This window comes from Lacerta agilis, chromosome 5, assembly GCF_009819535.1.
Source record: "Lacerta agilis isolate rLacAgi1 chromosome 5, rLacAgi1.pri, whole genome shotgun sequence".
Lineage (NCBI taxonomy): Eukaryota > Metazoa > Chordata > Lepidosauria > Squamata > Lacertidae > Lacerta > Lacerta agilis.
The window spans coordinates 95,863,186-95,882,018 of record NC_046316.1 but is presented as its reverse complement, the minus strand read 5'-3'; the positions used below and the strand labels follow the sequence as shown (position 1 = coordinate 95,882,018).

At 48.6% G+C, this 18,833-nt stretch overlaps 1 protein-coding gene across 1 annotated transcript; it reads right to left on the bottom strand.

Moving 5' to 3' along the window:
- Window positions 1-5,819: 5,819 nt before the first annotated feature.
- On the bottom strand, window positions 5,820-10,269 carry LOC117046414 (trypsin-like). The gene is made up of 5 exons (XM_033148218.1): window positions 10,101-10,269; window positions 8,044-8,194; window positions 7,554-7,810; window positions 7,048-7,223; window positions 5,820-5,997 (listed from the first exon to the last, which is right to left on the bottom strand). Exons 1-5 carry the CDS (start codon window positions 10,267-10,269, stop codon window positions 5,848-5,850), a joined length of 903 nt encoding a protein of 300 aa, XP_033004109.1. The 3' UTR covers window positions 5,820-5,847.
- Between the last annotated feature and the right edge of the window lie 8,564 nt (window positions 10,270-18,833).

Genomic DNA, 18,833 nt, shown 5'->3' with positions numbered 1-18,833 from the left:
GTTTGTGGTCTACCAAGACTCCTAGATCCTTTTCACATGTACTGCTCTCAAGCCAGGTGTCACCCATCCTGTATTTGTGCCTTTCATTTTTTTTGCCCATGTGTAGTACTTTACATTTCTCCCTGTTAAAATTCATCTTGTTTGCTTTGGTCCAGTTCTCTAATCTGTTATGGTCATTTTGAAGTGTGATCCTGTCCTCTGTCCTCTGGGGTATTAGCCACCCCTCCCAATTTGGTGTCATCTGCAAACTTGATCAGGATGCCCTCAAGCCCATCATCCAAGTCCTTGATGAAGATGTTGAATAAGACTGGGCCCAAGACAGAACCCTGTGGCACCCCACTAGTCACTTTTCTCCAGGATGAAGAGGAGCCGTTAATGAGTACCCTTTGGGTTCTGTCAGTCAGCCAGTTACAAATCGACTGAATGGTAGCATTGTCTAGCCCGCATTGTACCAGCTTCTTTACAAGAATATCATGGGGCACCTTGTCAAAGGCCTTGCTGAAATCAAGATAGGCTATATCCACAGCATTCCCTTCATCTACCAGGCTTGTAATTCTGTGAAAAAATGAGATCAGGTTGGTCTGACATGACTTATTTTTCAGAAACCCATGCTGACTTTTAGTTATCACAGCGTTCCTTTCTAGGTGCTCACAGACCTTTTGCTTAATGATCTGCTCTAGAATTTTTCCTGGTATTGATGTCAGGCTGACTGGGCGGTAATTGTTTGGGTCCTCTCTTTTCCCCTTTTTGAAAATAGGGACAACATTTGCCCTCCTCCAGTCTGCTGGCACTTCGCCTGTTCTCCAGGAATTCTCAAAGATTACTGCCAGTGGTTCTGAAATCACCTCTGCCAGTTCTTTTAATACTCTTGGATGTGGTTCATCTGGCCCTGGAGACTTGAATACATCTAAACTAGCCAAGTATTCTTGTATTGCCTCCTTACTTATTCTGGGCTGTGTTTCCCCTGCTGAATCATCTGCTCCATATTCTTCAGGTTGGGCATTGTTTTCTTTTTTGGAGAAGACTGAGGCAAAGAAGGCATTGAGGAGTTCTGCCCTTTCTCTGTCCCCTGTTCGCATTTCACCATCTTCTCCTCTAAGTGACCCCACTGTTTCATTGTTCTTCCTTTTGCTACGGACATACCCATAAAAGCCCTTTTTATTGCTTTTAACCTCTCTAGCAAGCCTGAGTTCATTCTGTGCTTTAGCTTTTCTGACTTTGTCTCTACACGTGCTGGCTATTTGTTTGAATTCCTCTCTGGTGGAAGGCTGCAAGCTTGCAGTTTCTCAAAAGGCGTGGATGACAAGTGTGTTGGGATGATTCAAGGACAATCAAAGAACATTTAAACATTTCTGTGCAATGTAATATAGTATCAAAATAATGTTTTTTATTTGCAATGAGATAAGCCAGCAAAAGCTACACTCCTGCATTGTTTTCCAAGACAGACGGATGCCAGCATACCTGGCAAAACCAAGCTCATGCCTCTCATTGATTCTAGATTCAGGTTTGTAGCTGTGTTGGTCTGAGGCAGTCAAAATAAATTTAAAAATTAAAAAAAATGTCCAGTAGCACCTTAGAGACCAACTAAGTTTGTTCTGGGTATAAGCTAAGTGTGTATGCACACAAAAGGTTATACCCAGAACAAACTTGGTTGGTCTCTAAGGTGCTACTGGACATTTATTTTTATTTTTATTTCGCCTCTCATTGAGTTTGTATACATACTTAAGATACATATGTAAGAGGCTTGTTTATAATTATATTTTGGGGATGATTCACGTGGCCACCATGGCATGAAGCAGCCAGCTGAGCCGGGAGGCGCTGTGTCCAGCCTCCGCCTCTTCCCTGCTAGAGGAGCCGCCCTCCAGCTGCTGCCTGCCTCCTCCAGCCCTGCTGGCAGTGCCGTCCTTCCTAAAAAAAAGTCAACAACTCTGGGAAACCGGGGGGGGGGGGCGGCACCAGAGGGAGCTTTGCACCACGGCGCCAGATATGCTTAAGATGGCCTTGGGGGTGGAGGGGGTGGTGGGAGCCGAGCCGAGGTGAGGTGGCCAGGGCAAAGGAGGAGAAACCATGGGCAGAGCCAGGAGAAGGTGGGGGGCACCGATCACGTCGGTTCTACCCCCAAAAAAGTCATGCCCTCCCCTAACAAAAATCTTGGCTACGCCCATGGGGGGAGCAAACGAGGGGGAGGCGGAAAAACTTGGGATTGGGTTGGCTCTCCGCACGTGCCCTCAGCTGATCCCTCCTCTGTTCCTGGTGTGAACCTCCTTCAAGCGCTCCACATAAGGCGCTGCTTCCAGACCCTTGCTCGTCTTGGTCTCCCTCCTCTGCACACCTTCCAGCTTGTCAGCATCCTTCTTCAATTGTGGCCCCAGAACCAGACACAGGATTCCAAGGGTGGTCTGACTGAGGCAGAAGAGAGTGGGACTATGACTTCCCTTGAACTGGACTCTAGACTTCTGTGGATGCAGCCTAAAATAGCATTTCCTTTTTTTGCTGCTGCTGCATCACAGCATTGACACATGTTCAGCTTCTGGTCTCCGCTTTCCGCCTCCCCAGCCTAGCCCATTGCTTGGTAGGTTACATCTGTCCGTGGAGGTCCCCCTTCAATAGCTATGGTTCTCGGCCATACTGGCATCCCGTCCTGCATTTACTCAGGTGAAAATCCCATGCTGCTCCTGTCATGAACGTGCCCCCTCCCCCGCTACACCCATGCTCACTGCCAAGGATGTTGCTGCACTTGCCTGTGCTTTTGCTGGTTTTGTAAACTGCTTCGAGGTTTTTTTGTCAAGCAACACAATCAAGCAACACATTCTTTTCATGAAATAGAGAAATGGAAACATGGCCACCTGCCCGATCTGAGGAGGTGTAGAAGAAGAAGAAGAAGAAGAAGAGTTTGGATTTGATATCCCGCTTTTCACTACGCAAAGGAGTCTCAAAGCGGCTAACATTCTCCTTTCCCTTCCTCCCCCACAACAAACACTCTGTGAGGTGAGTGGGGCTGAGAGACTTCAGAGAAGTGTGACTAGCCCAAGGTCACCCAGCAGCTGCACGTGGAGGAGCGGAGATGCAAACCCGGTTCCCCAGATTATGAGTCTACCACTCTTAACCACTACACCACACTGGCTCTCACACTGGTGTGCATTGAGATGTGTCAGGAGACCTCCAAAAACAGATTGGGTTTTCGTTGGAAGGGGACAGCACCTGCTTCTGGTGCTCATGAGCAACAGTGACTGGGTGTCAGTTGCAATCAAAGTGTACTTCCTGCATTGCAGGGGGTGGGCTGGATGACCCTTGGGGATCTCTGAAGCCTGCAATTCTCTAGAAACTGAGGCAAACTGTCAAAGTGTTTAGCTTGGGTGTAGGTGCCAAATGAAGGCCTTTCTGTGGCAAATAGCCTGGATTGGCATAGATTTTTTCTTTGGACCTCTCCTTGAACCCATAAATTTGGGACTTGTTCCCAGAAAAATGTGCAGGACAGAACTGCAGCCATTCAATGTAAAGACAAAAAACAAAAACAAAAGACCTCTGTGCTGACTTGCCCATTTCAAGATAGTTTCACCCAAGTTCCCAAATGTCACACTGATCTCAACAAAATTTATTTCAAGTTAGTGTGCATATAGCCATAGCCTTATCTTTAAGCGGAGGCTTGACAGCCATCTGTCAGGAATGCTTTGATGGTGTTTCCTGCTTGGCAGGGGGTTGGACTGGATGGCCCTTGGGGTCTCTTCCAACTCTATGATTCTATGATTATTGTTAAGTTTGCTTCGAATGATTCAGTTGATTTCACTTCTGTCCTGTGTGTTTGCCAAAGGTCTGGCAGTGGGCTTTTTCGCCTGTTCTTGAAGATCACAAAGACCACAGAGAGAGCAACCTGTGTAGGGGAAACTTCTGCACCAAACGCAATGCATCCAAGTATCTCTGCCTCGTGTGAGATAGAGAGTGGTTGCCAGTCAGTGCAGAGCAGCCTTTCTCCACCTTGGTTCACCCAATGTTGTGGGAGTACAAGGCCCATCATCCCTGACCACTGGTCCTGCTAATGAGGTCCTGACCACTGCAGGTCCCACGGTGAGTGCCGCCCAGCATTTTGTCACCCTCCTCAGTGATGACGCCTGGGGTGACCCGCACCCACCACACCCCCTTCCTCCACCTCTGCCTGCAGACAATGGAATGCATCCCTCCTGTCATTGTTAAGATTCCATCCCACCTTAAGGGTACAGACAAGGAACTGTTGCGTGTCACATGTCTGTTTATACACCAGCACAGAGATTGCTGGGAATTTCCATTATGTATAGCTTTTGCTTTTTTCCCTTCTCTCTCTGAGAAGGAGAGATGCCATGTCTTTATTTGTCCTGAGTATTGCTTAATAAACTGCTTGTAAATATGCTCACACAAGCCTCCCGTGCCGCTTCTGTCTGCGCAGCGTGATCTGCAAATAGAGTGTGCTCAGGTCTCAGAGGCTTCAGAGAAACCTGAGTCGCTATTTCGTTGCACCAGACATTGGAGGACGCCTGGCAGTTTGGCCGGGGAAGGCCTGATAAAGATGGGGGCAAGCCAGCTGGCCACCCGATGCCTTCTGGATGTCAACAGTCTTAACCCTGTTTATATCAAGGGACAGAGTTAAGAGCTTTCAGCAGCAGTAGCAACCTCCAAGGATGCTGTGTTTTGATAATCAGTTGGGGTTTGTTTCAGGCTGCTTTGGGCACCATTCAGTGAAGTGACATAGCGTATGAGCAAACTCAACTCAACTTGCCATTTGTGGGCACTCTCAGTTGGCATCTCTGTGGTTGGCAATGATGGGAAAACAGAACTGAGAAGTCTGTAAGAAGCTGGTGAAGTGGGCAAGGGGGCTGGGTTTAGCTTAGGTAAGGGACTGTTGGATGGCCTCCTGAAGTACAACTGATAGCCAGTTGTGATGAAGAGCAAAAAACTGAAGAGGTTGTGCCTCCACCTTCCAGGCACTTCCTTGGCAGCAAGGGGTGTATGAGATGGGTACCTTAGGGGGTATGGGAATCAGCAGACCTGCAACTGGCATCCATTGGAGGGGTCGGGCCTCTGAGCACCCCAAGTGCCTCATTTCACAAACAAGCAGACTTCAGAGCCAGCTCTAGTGTTCTTTCATGGAGCTTTGACTGTGTTAGGCCATGGAAGGCTGGGATGCTAACAAAACTGCTCCATGTGGGAGCTTAGAAATCAAATTAAAAATGCATATTCTTACTAGTAAGCATGTGTAGGGATTAAAATCACAGAGCAGTATTGGTTAGGTGGACTCAGACCAATGCAATTGGTAGAGAAGGCTCTGTGTTATTTCATTTCCCCTCCTCTCTTGGGAGGGAAGAAGCAAAGAAGTATTTTCTGTTCCTTCTCTCACTCTCTTCAACCAGCCAATGGGAGCAGACTTCCACCTGCTTCCTCCAGCATCAGGCTCATGCTTTCACTGTAAATACACAAGTATTTTACCTGCATTTATTTTTACTGCTGTTGTTGCCAGGGCCGGCACGTCCATTTAGGCGAACTAGGCAATTGCCTAGGGCGCCAAAATGGAGGGGGCGCTGGCCAGGCTTGGGCGGGACGGGCAAGCAGCAGCTTCTCCGCTACAGCACACCGTGATCAACTCCCACCCAGAAACCTATGTCTCCACTGTGGAAGGACGTGTGGATCCAGAATTGGCCTCCACAGTCACTTACGGACTCATTGTTAAAACCGTGTTTATGGAAGACAATCTTACTCAGCTATGAGGGATCGCCAAAGAGAAGAGATAGTCCTTGCATTGCTGGTGGTGCCAGATCACAGGGCCTCTCTCAGAGCAGCGAGATATCAGGTCAGAGCTCAATCTGGCTTTATTGCTCTTCAGTTGTTGGCAATTGTGTAGTGGATCCAGTCTTCAAAGATGCAGATCTTGGTGTACAGCCCCAGCCGGTTCTCTTCACTGCAGCTTTTCTTCCAGGACAGCAGTCCTTGCAGGGCTTCTTCACATGCCAGGGGGCTGCCCACATCTCCCTAAGACATAGACAACAGCTTTGGGACTCCCCAGGGGACAGGACCAAATCATGGCAATTTCTCACTGTTGTTATTTGAACTATCAGGCCCTGCAGCACTGCCTGCAGCAGGAGAGAGGGAGCTGTGTGAGGCTTTCCCCAGCCTCAAATACCTCCTGAGTGGTCCCAAGAGGCTGGCTCTTGCAGCTGGAGAATTTCCCTTCCCCTGTTGGGTTGTGTGTGTGTGTGTGTGGTGTGTGTGTGTGTGTGTGTGTGTGTGTGTGTGCAAGCGTGCACGCGCACTTACAGCTCCTCTGTCCCTCTCAAGAATGTGGGAATGACATAAATGCTATTTAACTTAGATATGGGGAGGATTTGGCACATGGCTTTTTACTGTACTTTTCAAATATATTATGCTTTGTTGTTTTGTTCTGGTTAATGTCTGGCCAGTAGCTACTAGCCTGCCTATGGAGCATGCTTGTGCTTGTGAGAGATTTGGATGGGGACAGCTCTAGTCTGAAGGGAAGCATTCATCTGTGGTGTGTGTGGATGCACATAATTAGACCATGTTACTGAACTCAAAGTCAGGGACACCTATATGACCTTACCTCCCACCAAAAAGTGCAGGCCCAGGGGGCCACCAAAACCACACCTCTCAACCATGGCTTGGAGTGGCTAGGAGCACACATGCCCATCTGGGAGCCCAGGCAAGGCATGCAGGCTCCTCTAGGCACCTATCTCACCAGCCCTGCAGGACCATCTCCCAGGTTGGCCAGTGGTGCAATTGGAACTGTGAGTGGAGTGCCAAGTGGCGCTTGGAGAGAAGAAAGATAGAGACAGCAGGTGAGAGTTGCAGGAAGAGAGGGAGGGAGAGAGGAAGAAGAGCAGTCCTGATGGTCATGGAGGAAATCACAGAGCATGAAAGGTGACAAAAAGCAAACTTTTTGAGTTTCTGGTCCATGGTCTCTCCCAGCTTCTGGCCAAGGTCACAAGGGAGTCAAGGTATGCCTCTGCTTGTCTGCTCCACCCACTCCAATCACTGGACTTACCAGTAAAAAGAGAAGAGCCTCACCTTGCAGGCATCTTGGCTGCTGTCCAGCTGTCCAGCACAAAGCATCCTGTCAGTGAACCGTCCTGGGTAGACATTGTTGCACGTGGCATCAGATGTGACTGGAAGGTAGGAGCACTCTAGAAGCTTGTCTGTTCCATCAGCTGTAAGCCCAAAATATGTTGATCCTGAGCAGCTGCCTAGCAAGGCAGAAGGGAGACTCTTACGCTCAAGCCTCACCCCTCTCTCCTTGCTGCTTCAAAGGGGCACTGCCACCTGCCATGAATCTATCATAGTGCAATGAATTGTTGATGCCTCCATCCCACCATTTGCCATTCATCTACCCTTCCCTTTTTTGCATGGTGTCATTTATCCCATGCATCACTAAGGAACTTCAGTGCCCCCTTGCGCGTCCCAACCATAATCCCCCACGGCCACGAAGAGGGGCATCTTTCAGCAGCCCCCTGCTCCAGTCTCACAGTTGTTGCTGGTCCTGGTTAGTCTCTCAGCACCACCCTCTCTGTACTCACGGTTGCTGCTGATCCATTCTGAAGCCAGGCACTGGGTCCCAGCTATGACACATTGGCTGGGCAAACTGATGGGCTGCACAAGCTCACCCAGGACAGCTGGTTGTGCAAGCTTGATGAGCATGATGTCATAGTCCAGTGTGTAGTTGTTGAACTGCTTATGAGGGACCAGCTTGGCAGCAGCAATGACCTGTTGCTTCTCCTTAGGAGGAGTCTCAGGGACTTGTAGGCCAAGCCAGACCTCCATGTGGTCTGGGCTGCTGGAAGGAGAGCAGGTGGGTCAATAGTGTTCTCCCAAGAGTTTTTCTGCCTTGGCCTGGGTTGAAAGATTCCTTGCTCACCCTCAAGGATTCTTGCAGGCAGGCAGTCAAATGCACAAGTTGAGGAAAGTTTGCCCTCCTATGAGAACAGAGCAGACAACAACAGAGAATGGACTTTATTCCCTGTGGGAGACAGATTGTGTGCAAAGGGTGTGAAGCAGGCTTATACCCACCTCCTGCTGCATTGAGCTGAGGACAACACCCATTCTTGGCTGACGAGGGCCCCACTGCAGACATGGTGCACTGACTGGAGGGAGACTTGCCATGGCACAGAATCTTGTTGGCACTTGGCACTACCAACCAACTTCTCAGCAGCTGCAACAGCTCAATATATAATTGGTAGAGGAAAAAATCAAGACTTTTTCCATGGTTAGGAACATGCTAAAATGCAATGTGGCCTCGTGAACTCAGGAAATAGGGATCCAGCCTGTCCCATGACATCTGCCAGCCAGACTAGCTAGATGAGGGCACTGCATGCAATCTCTTCCTGCTAGTAAACAAAGGCTCAACCTTTTGCCACCATATCCTGCTTTCTACCTCCATCTCCCTGCATAGGAATCCTTTGAATTATTGTATCATATTGTAAGTAAGTGTGGCTGGCTTAATTTCTGATTAATTTCTGCCAGAGTCCTACATACCATCACTCATACTGCTAAAATAAAAGCCACAATTTTAAGCCACAGGAAAGATCATAATGTATTATTGTAGACTATTCCAAAACAGTAACTATAACAGGTAACTTTATATAGTACACTGCTGGTTTGCCCCATATAATAGTGACATTTCCTCTTTGTGCAATCAGCCCAACTAATTGACTGCTTTTGATTATTCTGATATGAACTGTTAATTTATTTTCTTGCAACCTGCACTATCTATCTATCTATCTATTAAATGTGGAGTACTATATATAAGAATAAAATCAGAATGAAAACATCATTATGATGCCAATAAATACTAATTAGATTCCTGCATTGCAGGAGATTGAACTAGATGACCGTAGGGGTCCCTTCCAACTCTACAATTCTATGAAAGAAGATTCATGTTACAAAGGCCTGTCTAAACATTCAAGTTTTCAAAAGATGTCTGAAGAGAGGGATGGCTCTTGGTGGCAGGGAGTTCCACAGGGCAGTGGCTGCCACCCCAAAGGCTCAATTCCAATGACATCCAGCTAAACCTCAGGGTTCATTAAGGTGAGGGGACCAACAGAAGGGTCCCATCAACAGATCTTGGTGGTCAATTTGGAAAGTAAGTACTTTGGGATCTCAAGGTACTTTGGGACCAAGTTGCTTAGGGATATGTCAGTTTCACACACTGTTACAGAACAAATTCAGTAATGGACAGCACATATTGACCAAATGCTGCTGTGGAAAGTCGGACACCACTGAGCTTTTTTAATAAAGTGGGACTAGGTGAATAGTGGCGTGCCTGGCGTGCTCTGGTCCATGGGGTCACGAAGAGTCGGACACGACTGAACGACTGAACAACAACAACAGGTGAATAGTCTGAATGGTCAGTATAGAGAATGGGTTTTTGGGTTGTATCCAACTAAGTACGGTAATAGAGTAAAGGTAAAGGTAAAGGGACCCCTGACCGTTAAGTCCAGTCACGGATGACTCTGGGGTTGTGGCGCCCAGGGAGCTGGCGTACAGCTTCCGGGTCATGTGGCCAGCATGAATAAGCCGCTTCTGGCGAACCAGAGCAACGCACAAAAACGCGTTTACATTCCCGCCAGAGCGGTACCTATTGATCTACTTGCACTTTGATGTGCTTTCGAACTGCTAGGTTGGCAGGAGCTGGGACTGAGCAGCGGGAGCTCACCCCGTCATGGGGATTCGAACCACAAACCTTCTGATGGGCAAGTCCTAGGCTCTGTGGTTTAGAGTACAGCGCCACCCACGTCCCATAATACTCAGTAGTTCCACTGAAATCAGTGGACTTAGTTAGGGATGCCCATTAATATCAGTGAGTTAAATCTGATTATGACTGACAATGGAGATAGCCCTCCTGTATTTCTGCTTCCTGGCTTAACTGCCTGGTTCTCCTTCCCCTCCTCAGTTGCCAGGACGCCTCTACCTGCACGCTGAAATCTTAGCCCTCTTCTGGATTGATGGCCATGGATTTGCATTCCAGCTTCTGTACTGCAGTTTTGTTCATCCTCACCCAACATTTCATGACTATTCTGGGGCAGATAAACTGTCCAGATTTTTTGATTGGGGGGGGGGAGTTGTACCTGCAAGAGCCGCCAGCAGTAAACTGCAACCCAGCCACAGCATGTTCTCTTCTCTCAAGCTGGCCTCAATGAGAATGCGGAGTCCTGTGTGCACCTGGAAGTTGTCTAATCTCACAGAATGGAGAGAAGAAAGGATGTTTGCACAGCTTTCACATTGACTCTTGTCCATGCACTTAGGCTATTTTTAGTAACATATCTGAAGGAGATAAGATTGCTGCTCTTTTGGGTTTGCAGGAGGTCTGCGTTGCAGGTTCCCCAAGTTTTCAGAGTGTTTCGTATTCAGACCCAGCATGGGGGCATTGAGCAGCTTTTTCGGCCTAACAAATCATCAGTAAAAACAATTACAGCCTAGAAAACACTACAGCGGTACCTGGGGTGCGCTTTCGTTAATGAGACCCCCCGTTGCACCGCTGGCACGCGATTTCCGTTCTCATCCAGGGGCAAAGTTCTCAACCCGAGGTATTACTTCCGGGATAGCGGAATTTGTAACCCAAAGTGTTTGTAACCCAAGGTACCACTGTATTAACAAAGCGGCAACAAAAATATGGTAAACATTACAATTAAAGCAAAAGTCATATTATATGATTAACAATTTATAATCTATAAAACAGTATTAACAACTTTAACAAAATAGCAACTAAAAAAATAAACCAAGCGCTGTTAATACACGCACTCTCCACGTCCCCATGACTCATCTTTCACTCTATTCAGTTTATTAAAAAAAACAAAAAACAGAATGTCCATTGCTTAGCCAGCCGAGCCACATACTGCTGCAGCTGGTATCCTCAGGTGGTGGGCCAGGGTGGAGACAGTGGGACATAGACCAACATCTACCTTTGGGTAGCTCTTCCATGTGCTGTTGATGAGGAACTTCTGCATGTCACCCTCAATAATCAGGAGGTCAATTCCCACTCAAGGAAGTCCAAGATAAGTCTGTCCCCCCAGAGCTGCAATCCTGCCGGCATATGCTGGAACTACTTCTTCTGGCGGCAATATAGGTGTGCTATGAATTTGGGAGGGGAACCCCCTAACCCCCCCCCCAAAAAAATGATAGGGTTTTGATTCAGAGGGTCATCATCCAACCCCTTGCAATGCAGGAATCCCAACTAAATCATCCATTTGGAATATGAAGGAAAATACAAGCTGCAGAGGAATTATGGGCAAACTTATGCAAAACAACCTGGCTAAGCCGGAGATACTAAGAAGCAATGCAGGGTCAATGAGGACCATTGGTAATGCAAGAGAACTGTCCTTCCCCCCTGCCCAGATGTACAAACAGCAGATTAGGAAGGTTACCAGGGTAGCAGAGCATGATGTCATATGTAGAGTTGGGGGCTGAGAACAAAGGAGAGAACCATTTTGGCAGGCTGGCTGAAGGGAGGCTGGGAGAGATGTCTTGGACTCCAGTGCTGCACTGCTGTGGGGAACAAGCCCCTCTTGGATGGACATGTTGTTAGATGTGTAATCCTTCCATCCAAATTCAGGTGTAGATATGTCAATATATCATATTTCTTAAAGCTACAACAGCCTCCTCCATGCCTTGATTCTCAAGGGAACAAGGACCCTGGGTAAGTGCCTGGAACTCCCCTAGAATCTTGCCAAAGCTCAGCAGAGATTGTGGGTGGCGTCCAACCAACAGGTGATATATAGGTGTATTTATTTTGTGGAAAGATAATAAAGCAGTTCTGGTATGTTCCAGGGACTTTCCTATCTCAATTATTAAGCTGGCATTTGGGAATGCTACAGGCAAAGTTTTCCAGGCCCCAGGCATCTTCCATATAAAAGAGTGAGAGCCAGTGTGGTGTAGTGGTTAAGAGCAGCAGACTTGTAATCTGGTGAACCGGGTTCACGTCTCCGCTCCTCCACATGTAGCTGCTGGGTGACCTTGGGCTAGTCACACTTCTTTGAAGTCTCTCAGCCCCACTCACCTCACAGAGGGTTTGCTGTTGGGGAGGAAGGGAAAGGAGAATGTTAGCCGCTTTGAGACCTGTTTTCATGTGTGAGTGGGGTGGGTGGGTGTTTTTGGATCAGGTTAGCCAGCAGAGCCGTCTTAAGGGGATCTGCCGCCCTGGCGCGGCTATCCCTCCGGCGCCCCCGCCATGCCGCCTCTCCGCTGCCTCCCTCCCGCGCTTGCCGCCCCTTGGGAGGGGGGTGGGCGAGCGGGGGATGAGGGGCGTGGCGCTGGAGCGGCGCGGGGCTCTGCGCGCCCTTCCAGCGCTTCCGGGACGGGAGGCGAGGGCGGCCGGCTCGCGCTCCCGCGCGCATCCGGATGGCGCGGCGCAGCCGGGCGGCGCAGCTGGGCAGCTTGTGCCCCATTGGGCAAGGGCAGCCGGCCGCCCTCGCCTCCCGTCCCGGAAGCGCTGGAAGGGCGCGCAGAGCTGTGCTCCTGTGCTCTGCTGGGCAGCCAGAGGGCGTGGCGTGGCCGGCCAGCTCCCTTGCCGGGAGTCAGAGGGCGCTGCCGGCAGGCGCTGCCAGCGGGGCTGGAGGACGGAGGCGCCCTCCAGGCCATTGCGCCCTGGCGCGCCGCGCCACCAGCCCCAATGGATGAGACGGCTCTGTTAGCCAGATTGATTTGTATGCTGTTGCTGGATTCTTGTCCTTGTCTTGTTGGGCTGTGAATGTGATAAAAGGGAGCCATACTGGGGTGAAGGTGTCTTCTTCCATTTGTCCCCGTGCCAGCTTCAGTTTATTGGTTAGTTTTCCCAATAAGGCTGTTTCCCATACTACCGGTATTTAATCCCATTGGTCCCTGCTTACTCCTGACAGGTCTCTCCAGTGACCTTAGCTGTTTTGACTTCTAGACTGCCCCTTATCCGAAGGCCCAGAAGCGGCGCTCACTTCAGCCCACAGGACCCGTGACTCTATGGTCAGGCAGACCAACTCCTCACGCCAGTCACGGCTCACATGCCGCCTTCAGCTCCCACGGCCAATCCCGACAACAGGAGGCCAGCACGTGACCTACACGGCGCCTGCTCCGCCCAATCACCGCTTGCGACGGTGCAACGGGGCTCGTTCTCCCGCCTGGAGTTTTCGGTCCGCGGAGGCTGCCTTCGCTCTCAAAGCGAGGATGGTCCTGCGCCGGCTGCTGCTCGCAATGTTGAACGACCACCAGCCCCTGGAGCGCCTGGCGGAGGCGAGCCTATCCAGGCGGCCGCGCGCCTCACGGCCTCGGCCCTGATGCGCAGACTGCGACTGCACAACAATTTCCTGCGCGAACGGAAGGAGGAGGCCAAGGCGTCCGGCTGGTCCAATGAGGGTCGCCGAAAGGACAAGGGGCGGAATCCCTGAGGAAGGCCATTCAGGAAGGACGGAGCCCAAGACGGACGCTGAGTGCGGCCAATAGCGGACTCGGGCCCGCTGCGTCTCCTGCCGGCCAATGGGCAAGGTTGCGAGCGCCCCCTGGAGGAGCAAGCAGTGAATAAAATGGGCGGCCCGCTTTGCCCCGCCCACTCTGTCTTCCTTCGCCCGCGTTTGTCTTGCGTGCGGGTGAGGGAGACGGAAGGAGGCGGTCACCATGGCAGCGGCCAGGTGGAGGCCTGGCCCCGCCCCCTTTACTCCCCCGACCCCATTTTACGGCTGTGGAAACTGAGGCTGGCGATGCGCCTGCCCTGAGCTGGAGTCCCAGGCCGAGCCCACTGGAGACGCAGCACCACCCTCCCCGCTCCCTCCCCGGACAGCCTCCGCCGCAGGAGGATCTGGAGCCGCCTTCGTGGCTGCCCTCTCTCCGCGCCCATTGCAAAACTTGCGGGGGCTGGAGTTGAGTTCCCGCCCTCTGGTCCTGCTCCTCTTCCAGCAGCTTCTCCTTCCTGTAGCAGGGAGTTCCACAGGACTAGGCCAGTGACACTAAAGGCGCGGCTCCTTCTTGTCAGACGAGCCTCACCAACTCAGGGAATGACCATCGATGGTTCTACAGATGACCTCTGTGGTTGAACTGGGGTATGATAAGGGTTCAGGCGGTCCCTGGGGTATCCTGGACCCAAGTTGTTTGGGGCTTTGTAAAGCAATGCAAGGACCTTGAACCTGACTCAGTAGTAAGTGGACAGCAACAATGGCCAGATGCCCACCATCACCACCACCGCAGTCCGGTCACAGCATTCTCCATCAGCAGGTGCTTCTGAACCAAACCCAAAGACGGCTCCACACAACAGGGTTATGTTTCCTTAGAAAAGTTTGAGATGGCTCACAACTTAAAAATTATAAAATACAATAAAACAATCGCAAAACTAAACAGAATTGCAGAGCAAGAAATAAAAGCAGTTAAGGCGGCAGCAATACTATGTTTAAAAACACCCTTAAATGAGAAATGTAGGTCATTGCTAAAGTCTGATCTTTAAAAACAGATGGTCTTTCAGAAAAGAAAGCGGAAAGTCATTAAGAAAAGGGCAAAATCTTGAACTGGGCTCAAAGAATGAGGAAGTCAGTGCAGTTGCTTTTGCTCTGGAGTAACATGCTCCCTCTCAGTGCCTGGTTTTTGTCAGCATCTAAGCTGGAAAATTTGGGCAAACTGCATCTACTGTAATAGCCAGCTCTGCATTCCCCAGTATGTGGCACAGTTGGCACACCAGGCCCCTAACTGTGTGGTGCCACTGACATCCAAATCCAGAAACAGCTCTGAGGCTATGGACCTATCCAGGAGAGGCCAAACCTGTTTCTAGATGGGTTGTTTTCTTCTTGTGATTTGGAAGTTGTACTGTTTGCAACTGCCTTTGCTTGTTTAGCCCTGTGAGGAAAACCTCCCCTGCATAATCTAAGGAGCAGACAGGCCAGGACGACTTTGACTTGTGCCTGGAAATGGAACTAAGAGCCAGTGGAGCTCCCAGTATGTGCATCCATCCAGACTTTTAATGATCAGGCCAAAGTCACCATGTTTTGCAGTAGAACTGTGGGATAGGGGGCCTTGAAACAAAATGCTGCAACTGCCACCAGGGATGCTTTTGTTATGGGGTGCTCCAGCCAGCCTGGAACAAGGAAAAGAAAAAGGAAGCAGTTTTCTTAAAACAACACAAACGACTGAACAACAACAACAACAACAACAACAACAACAACAACAACAACAACCTCAGGTTACATACACTTCAGGTTGCATACTCTGCTAGCCCAGAAATAACACTTCAGGTTATGAACTTTGCTTCAGGATAAGAACAGAAATTGTGCTCTGGCAGCGCAGCGGCAGCGGGAGGTCCCATTAGCTGACGAATTAACAAATTAACGAATTAAGTTCTTAACCCGAGGTACCACTGTAGAAAGCTACTTTGTACCAGGTCAGGCAAGAACCTATTCTGACTGACACCAGTTCTCTAAAGTGGAGATTTTATCCTGGAAGTTTCTTTGTTTACAACATGCAAACCATTTGCTCTACCAATAAACTGTGATTCCTCCACCTATTACTATGATTGTTGTTGTTATTATTATTAATGTTATTTATATTTATCATTATAGTTCAGTTTTAAAATCCAATCCAATATACTTTATTGCTCCGAGGAAGAGAAGGATATGTTCTTTCCCCCATTTCTTCACTCCTGAAGCCTTGCATACAGCAGTAGCAGCAGCAGCACCTGGAGGGGACAGTGCTGCCCTCCGAACACCAGTGTCACTCCTACTTACCTGGATAGGACTGGCATGAACCTGTGGGGGCCACCAATGGAGCAAATGGGGGGCAGGCTTCAGGGCATTGATTTTATTATACATATACATTTATGTGTGTGTATCATAAAAATGTATCACAGCACTTTACAACATAAACACACAAAACCCAACAATAAAATAGCAACAAGTTAAAAACAAGTTAAAAGCAAAAAGAAATGTAAAACACTTTCACAGGTCCAGCCTCACTACTGCCCTTCCCCATGCCAGCCCATCCAGGTAAGTTGCAGCAACAACGGGTCAGGAGGACAGCTCCACATGGGCTACTGCTGGGGCACCAACAAGGTTTTTCTGGGGCCAGTACACTATACGGATTGGGCCCTCTAACCCACTTGCAAAAGAGGACACTGATTTGCATAAAAATTGCAAATACTTTGTGTCATGCAAAATATGTGATTTCTTGCAGGTGGTGTGGAGGGCCCAAAAATAAATTGGTGGTGACACAAGTAATAAAACATCAGTCAGAAGGTGAACAGATGAAGCTTTCCCAATAATTGTATTTTCATTCTGCAAAAGGCTGACCTGTTGAATTTCTGCCTGCTACACCGCTGTTAAAGGCAGCAGAGCCAGGGGCATGCTTTGTGAGGATATTATTATTATTATTATTATTATTATTATTATTATTATTAATAATAATTTTATTACCCATCCTTCACCAGTGGGCTACAACAATCTAAATATCAAAACTGAGGACAGTTACAATCACAGGAATAGGGTGGGTTCTGAAAATGCAAGTGTCAAAGGCTATGGAAAATATATGCAGAACTTATTTTTAGGAAGAATAGATTAAGTATTTGTTCATTTATTGTATCCCACCACATGTCCTAAAACACCTTCAGGGTAGTTTACAAAATATAAAAAACAGCAATTACATTTAAAAATAAATAAATCAGCATACAAAACTATCCTAAATCACAACAATGGGCAACAGTAGAATCACAGAATCGTAGGCTTGGAAAGGACCCCCAAGGATTATCTAGTTCAACCCCTTGCAATACACAGATATACACAGCTATCAAAATTCCCAATACAGATTCCACAATAGGGGAACAAACACTTGTATCTAATCTAACCTCAGAGGACCGCTTAGTTATGAAGGGCTTAGGACCAGGGGAGGCTTACACCACTGCCCCAGGGTGCTCAAACCTTTGCGGTGTTCAGAACCAGCATTTAAAATTATGCCCAGAAACCAAGTGAAAGCTACTGCCAGGGCTGGCCCAATACATTTTGTCACCTGAGGCAAACCATAAAATTCCCCCACACCTGGGAAGAAGGCGGTGGCAGAGCTTTACGTCAGGGACAAGGGTGGAAGGAGACCAGAAGCACTTTCTGTTCACCAAGAGGCTGCTGGGGGGGGGGGGGCAGATCCAAAGCGCTCTGCAGCTGTCAATGCCAGCACAGCAGCAGCAGCAGCAGCAGCAGCAGCAGCAGCAGGCAATGCATTCCTTGGAGGCTGGATTTGCTGCCCTTGAGGCTTCTGCCAGCCGAGGCAGCCAATTTCTGTGTCTCCTAGTGGAGAATTCACATTGCCATCTGGGTTATGGGTAGAAAGGATGCCAGAAGTGTTTGGGCATTGTTGCCAGGGGAGTGGAGGTGTTGCTCCAGAAGGAAGCCATGAGGGTTGCTGTGGCAGAGACTGACCCATGGCATTTCATCTGGAGGATTTGAGGGTGCTAAATAGCAGTTGCCCACCCCAGCACAGTCTTAGGCACATCTTGATTTTGGACATTTTCATTTTCTGGCAAATAATGTTCCATGCCATCAATACTGATGCAATCATGTGCCCTTTGGTCCCTTACTAACAAAGGAGGAGTTTGGCAGTGGCAATTGCGGTGCATAAAGCAAACTTTTTGCAAGGGCCTCTCTCTGGCTTACAAACGCAAAGAGCAACTTTCAAAAGCAGTTGCCACAAGTGCCCTGGCCAAAGTTTTCTTAAACTGAGCTTAATTTTTATTATTATTTATAATTATTCTCCTGTCTTTGCACAAAGTTTTCTCAAGGCAGCTTAGAATCAATTTTAGAACGCATTCTTATAAACAACACTATAAAACACTTTCTTCAAAAGAAACAAGCAAACAACAACGACAAAAAATAAATAATAAATAAAAAAAATCCTTCCAGTAGCACCTTAGAGACCAACTAGTTGGTCTCTAAGGCGCTACTGGAAGGAATTTTTTATTTTTTATTTTGTTTTGATTTTGGCAGACCAACACGGCTACCTACCTGTAACTGGAACAATAATGACAGATTGAGGTGCTTTTGAAAATAATGATGCTCATGAAACACAGTCTTTACCAGGTCCCTAAGGTCAGAAGAACAGGTGCCAGGCAAATATTCCTGACGAGAGTGTCCCACAGTCTGGTTTCTCTCCAGGAAAGGCCTTGTCCCCGGGTGCCCCCCCACTCAATTGGCTCTGGTAGAGGCATCGGGTTCAAGTGGCAACAGAGTTTCTGAAGGTGATCTCAATGAACTGGCAGCTTCCTAGAGGGGTAGGCAGCCCTTCAAGATCCTCTGATACTCTTCAGACTTTTAAAGCCCCAAACAAAATCTGTATCTTGAATCGTGCCCAGAAACAGTGTGTGTGTTGGTGGATCTTGGTGCTCATCTTGATAGCAGTTTTTGTCTCAATGCTAATTCTAGAGCAGTCCACCAGGTCTAGCTGGTTCTCACCATTACACCAGGCTGTTTCCACCAGGCTGCCTGTAAACATGTCAGCTGGCCCATCTTGGCTTGGAGGTTTCTCACATAGCATATAAACACCTATTTCCATGTCCATCTCCAAATGTTTTGGGTGCGAGCATTTTAGCCCAAGGAGCTTTGGCCTCTCTGAATTGCTATCAGTGCCCCTGCACTCTTGATGCCTCATTCTACCCCTCCCCTATTTAAATCATCATGGATCTTTTCTCACCTTCATCTTTATTACAGGAGAATGGGAGATATGTTCCGAACCAGATCCTCCTTAGTTTCTTTTGGCTTTCCCTGCAAAAAATTGCTCTGCCACCTTTTAATTTTAAGTGCCAGCAGTCTGGTTCCACACTGGTTCAAGTGAAGCCCATCCCCCTTGTCCCAAAGTGTTCCCTGGTGCCAAAC

Excerpts from the sequence above, each read along its gene's own strand:
- LOC117046414 (XM_033148218.1), bottom strand. The coding sequence starts at position 10,269 with ATGGACAAGAGTCAATGTGAAAGCTGTGCAAACATCCTTTCTTCTCTC. Across the intron at positions 8,195-10,100 it reads ACTGCTGGCGGCTCTTGCAG|CTGTTGCAGCTGCTGAGAAG; the intron begins GTACAACTCCCC and ends TTATATATTGAG. Across the intron at positions 5,998-7,047 it reads GCAGCCAAGATGCCTGCAAG|GGAGATGTGGGCAGCCCCCT; the intron begins GTGAGGCTCTTC and ends TCTATGTCTTAG.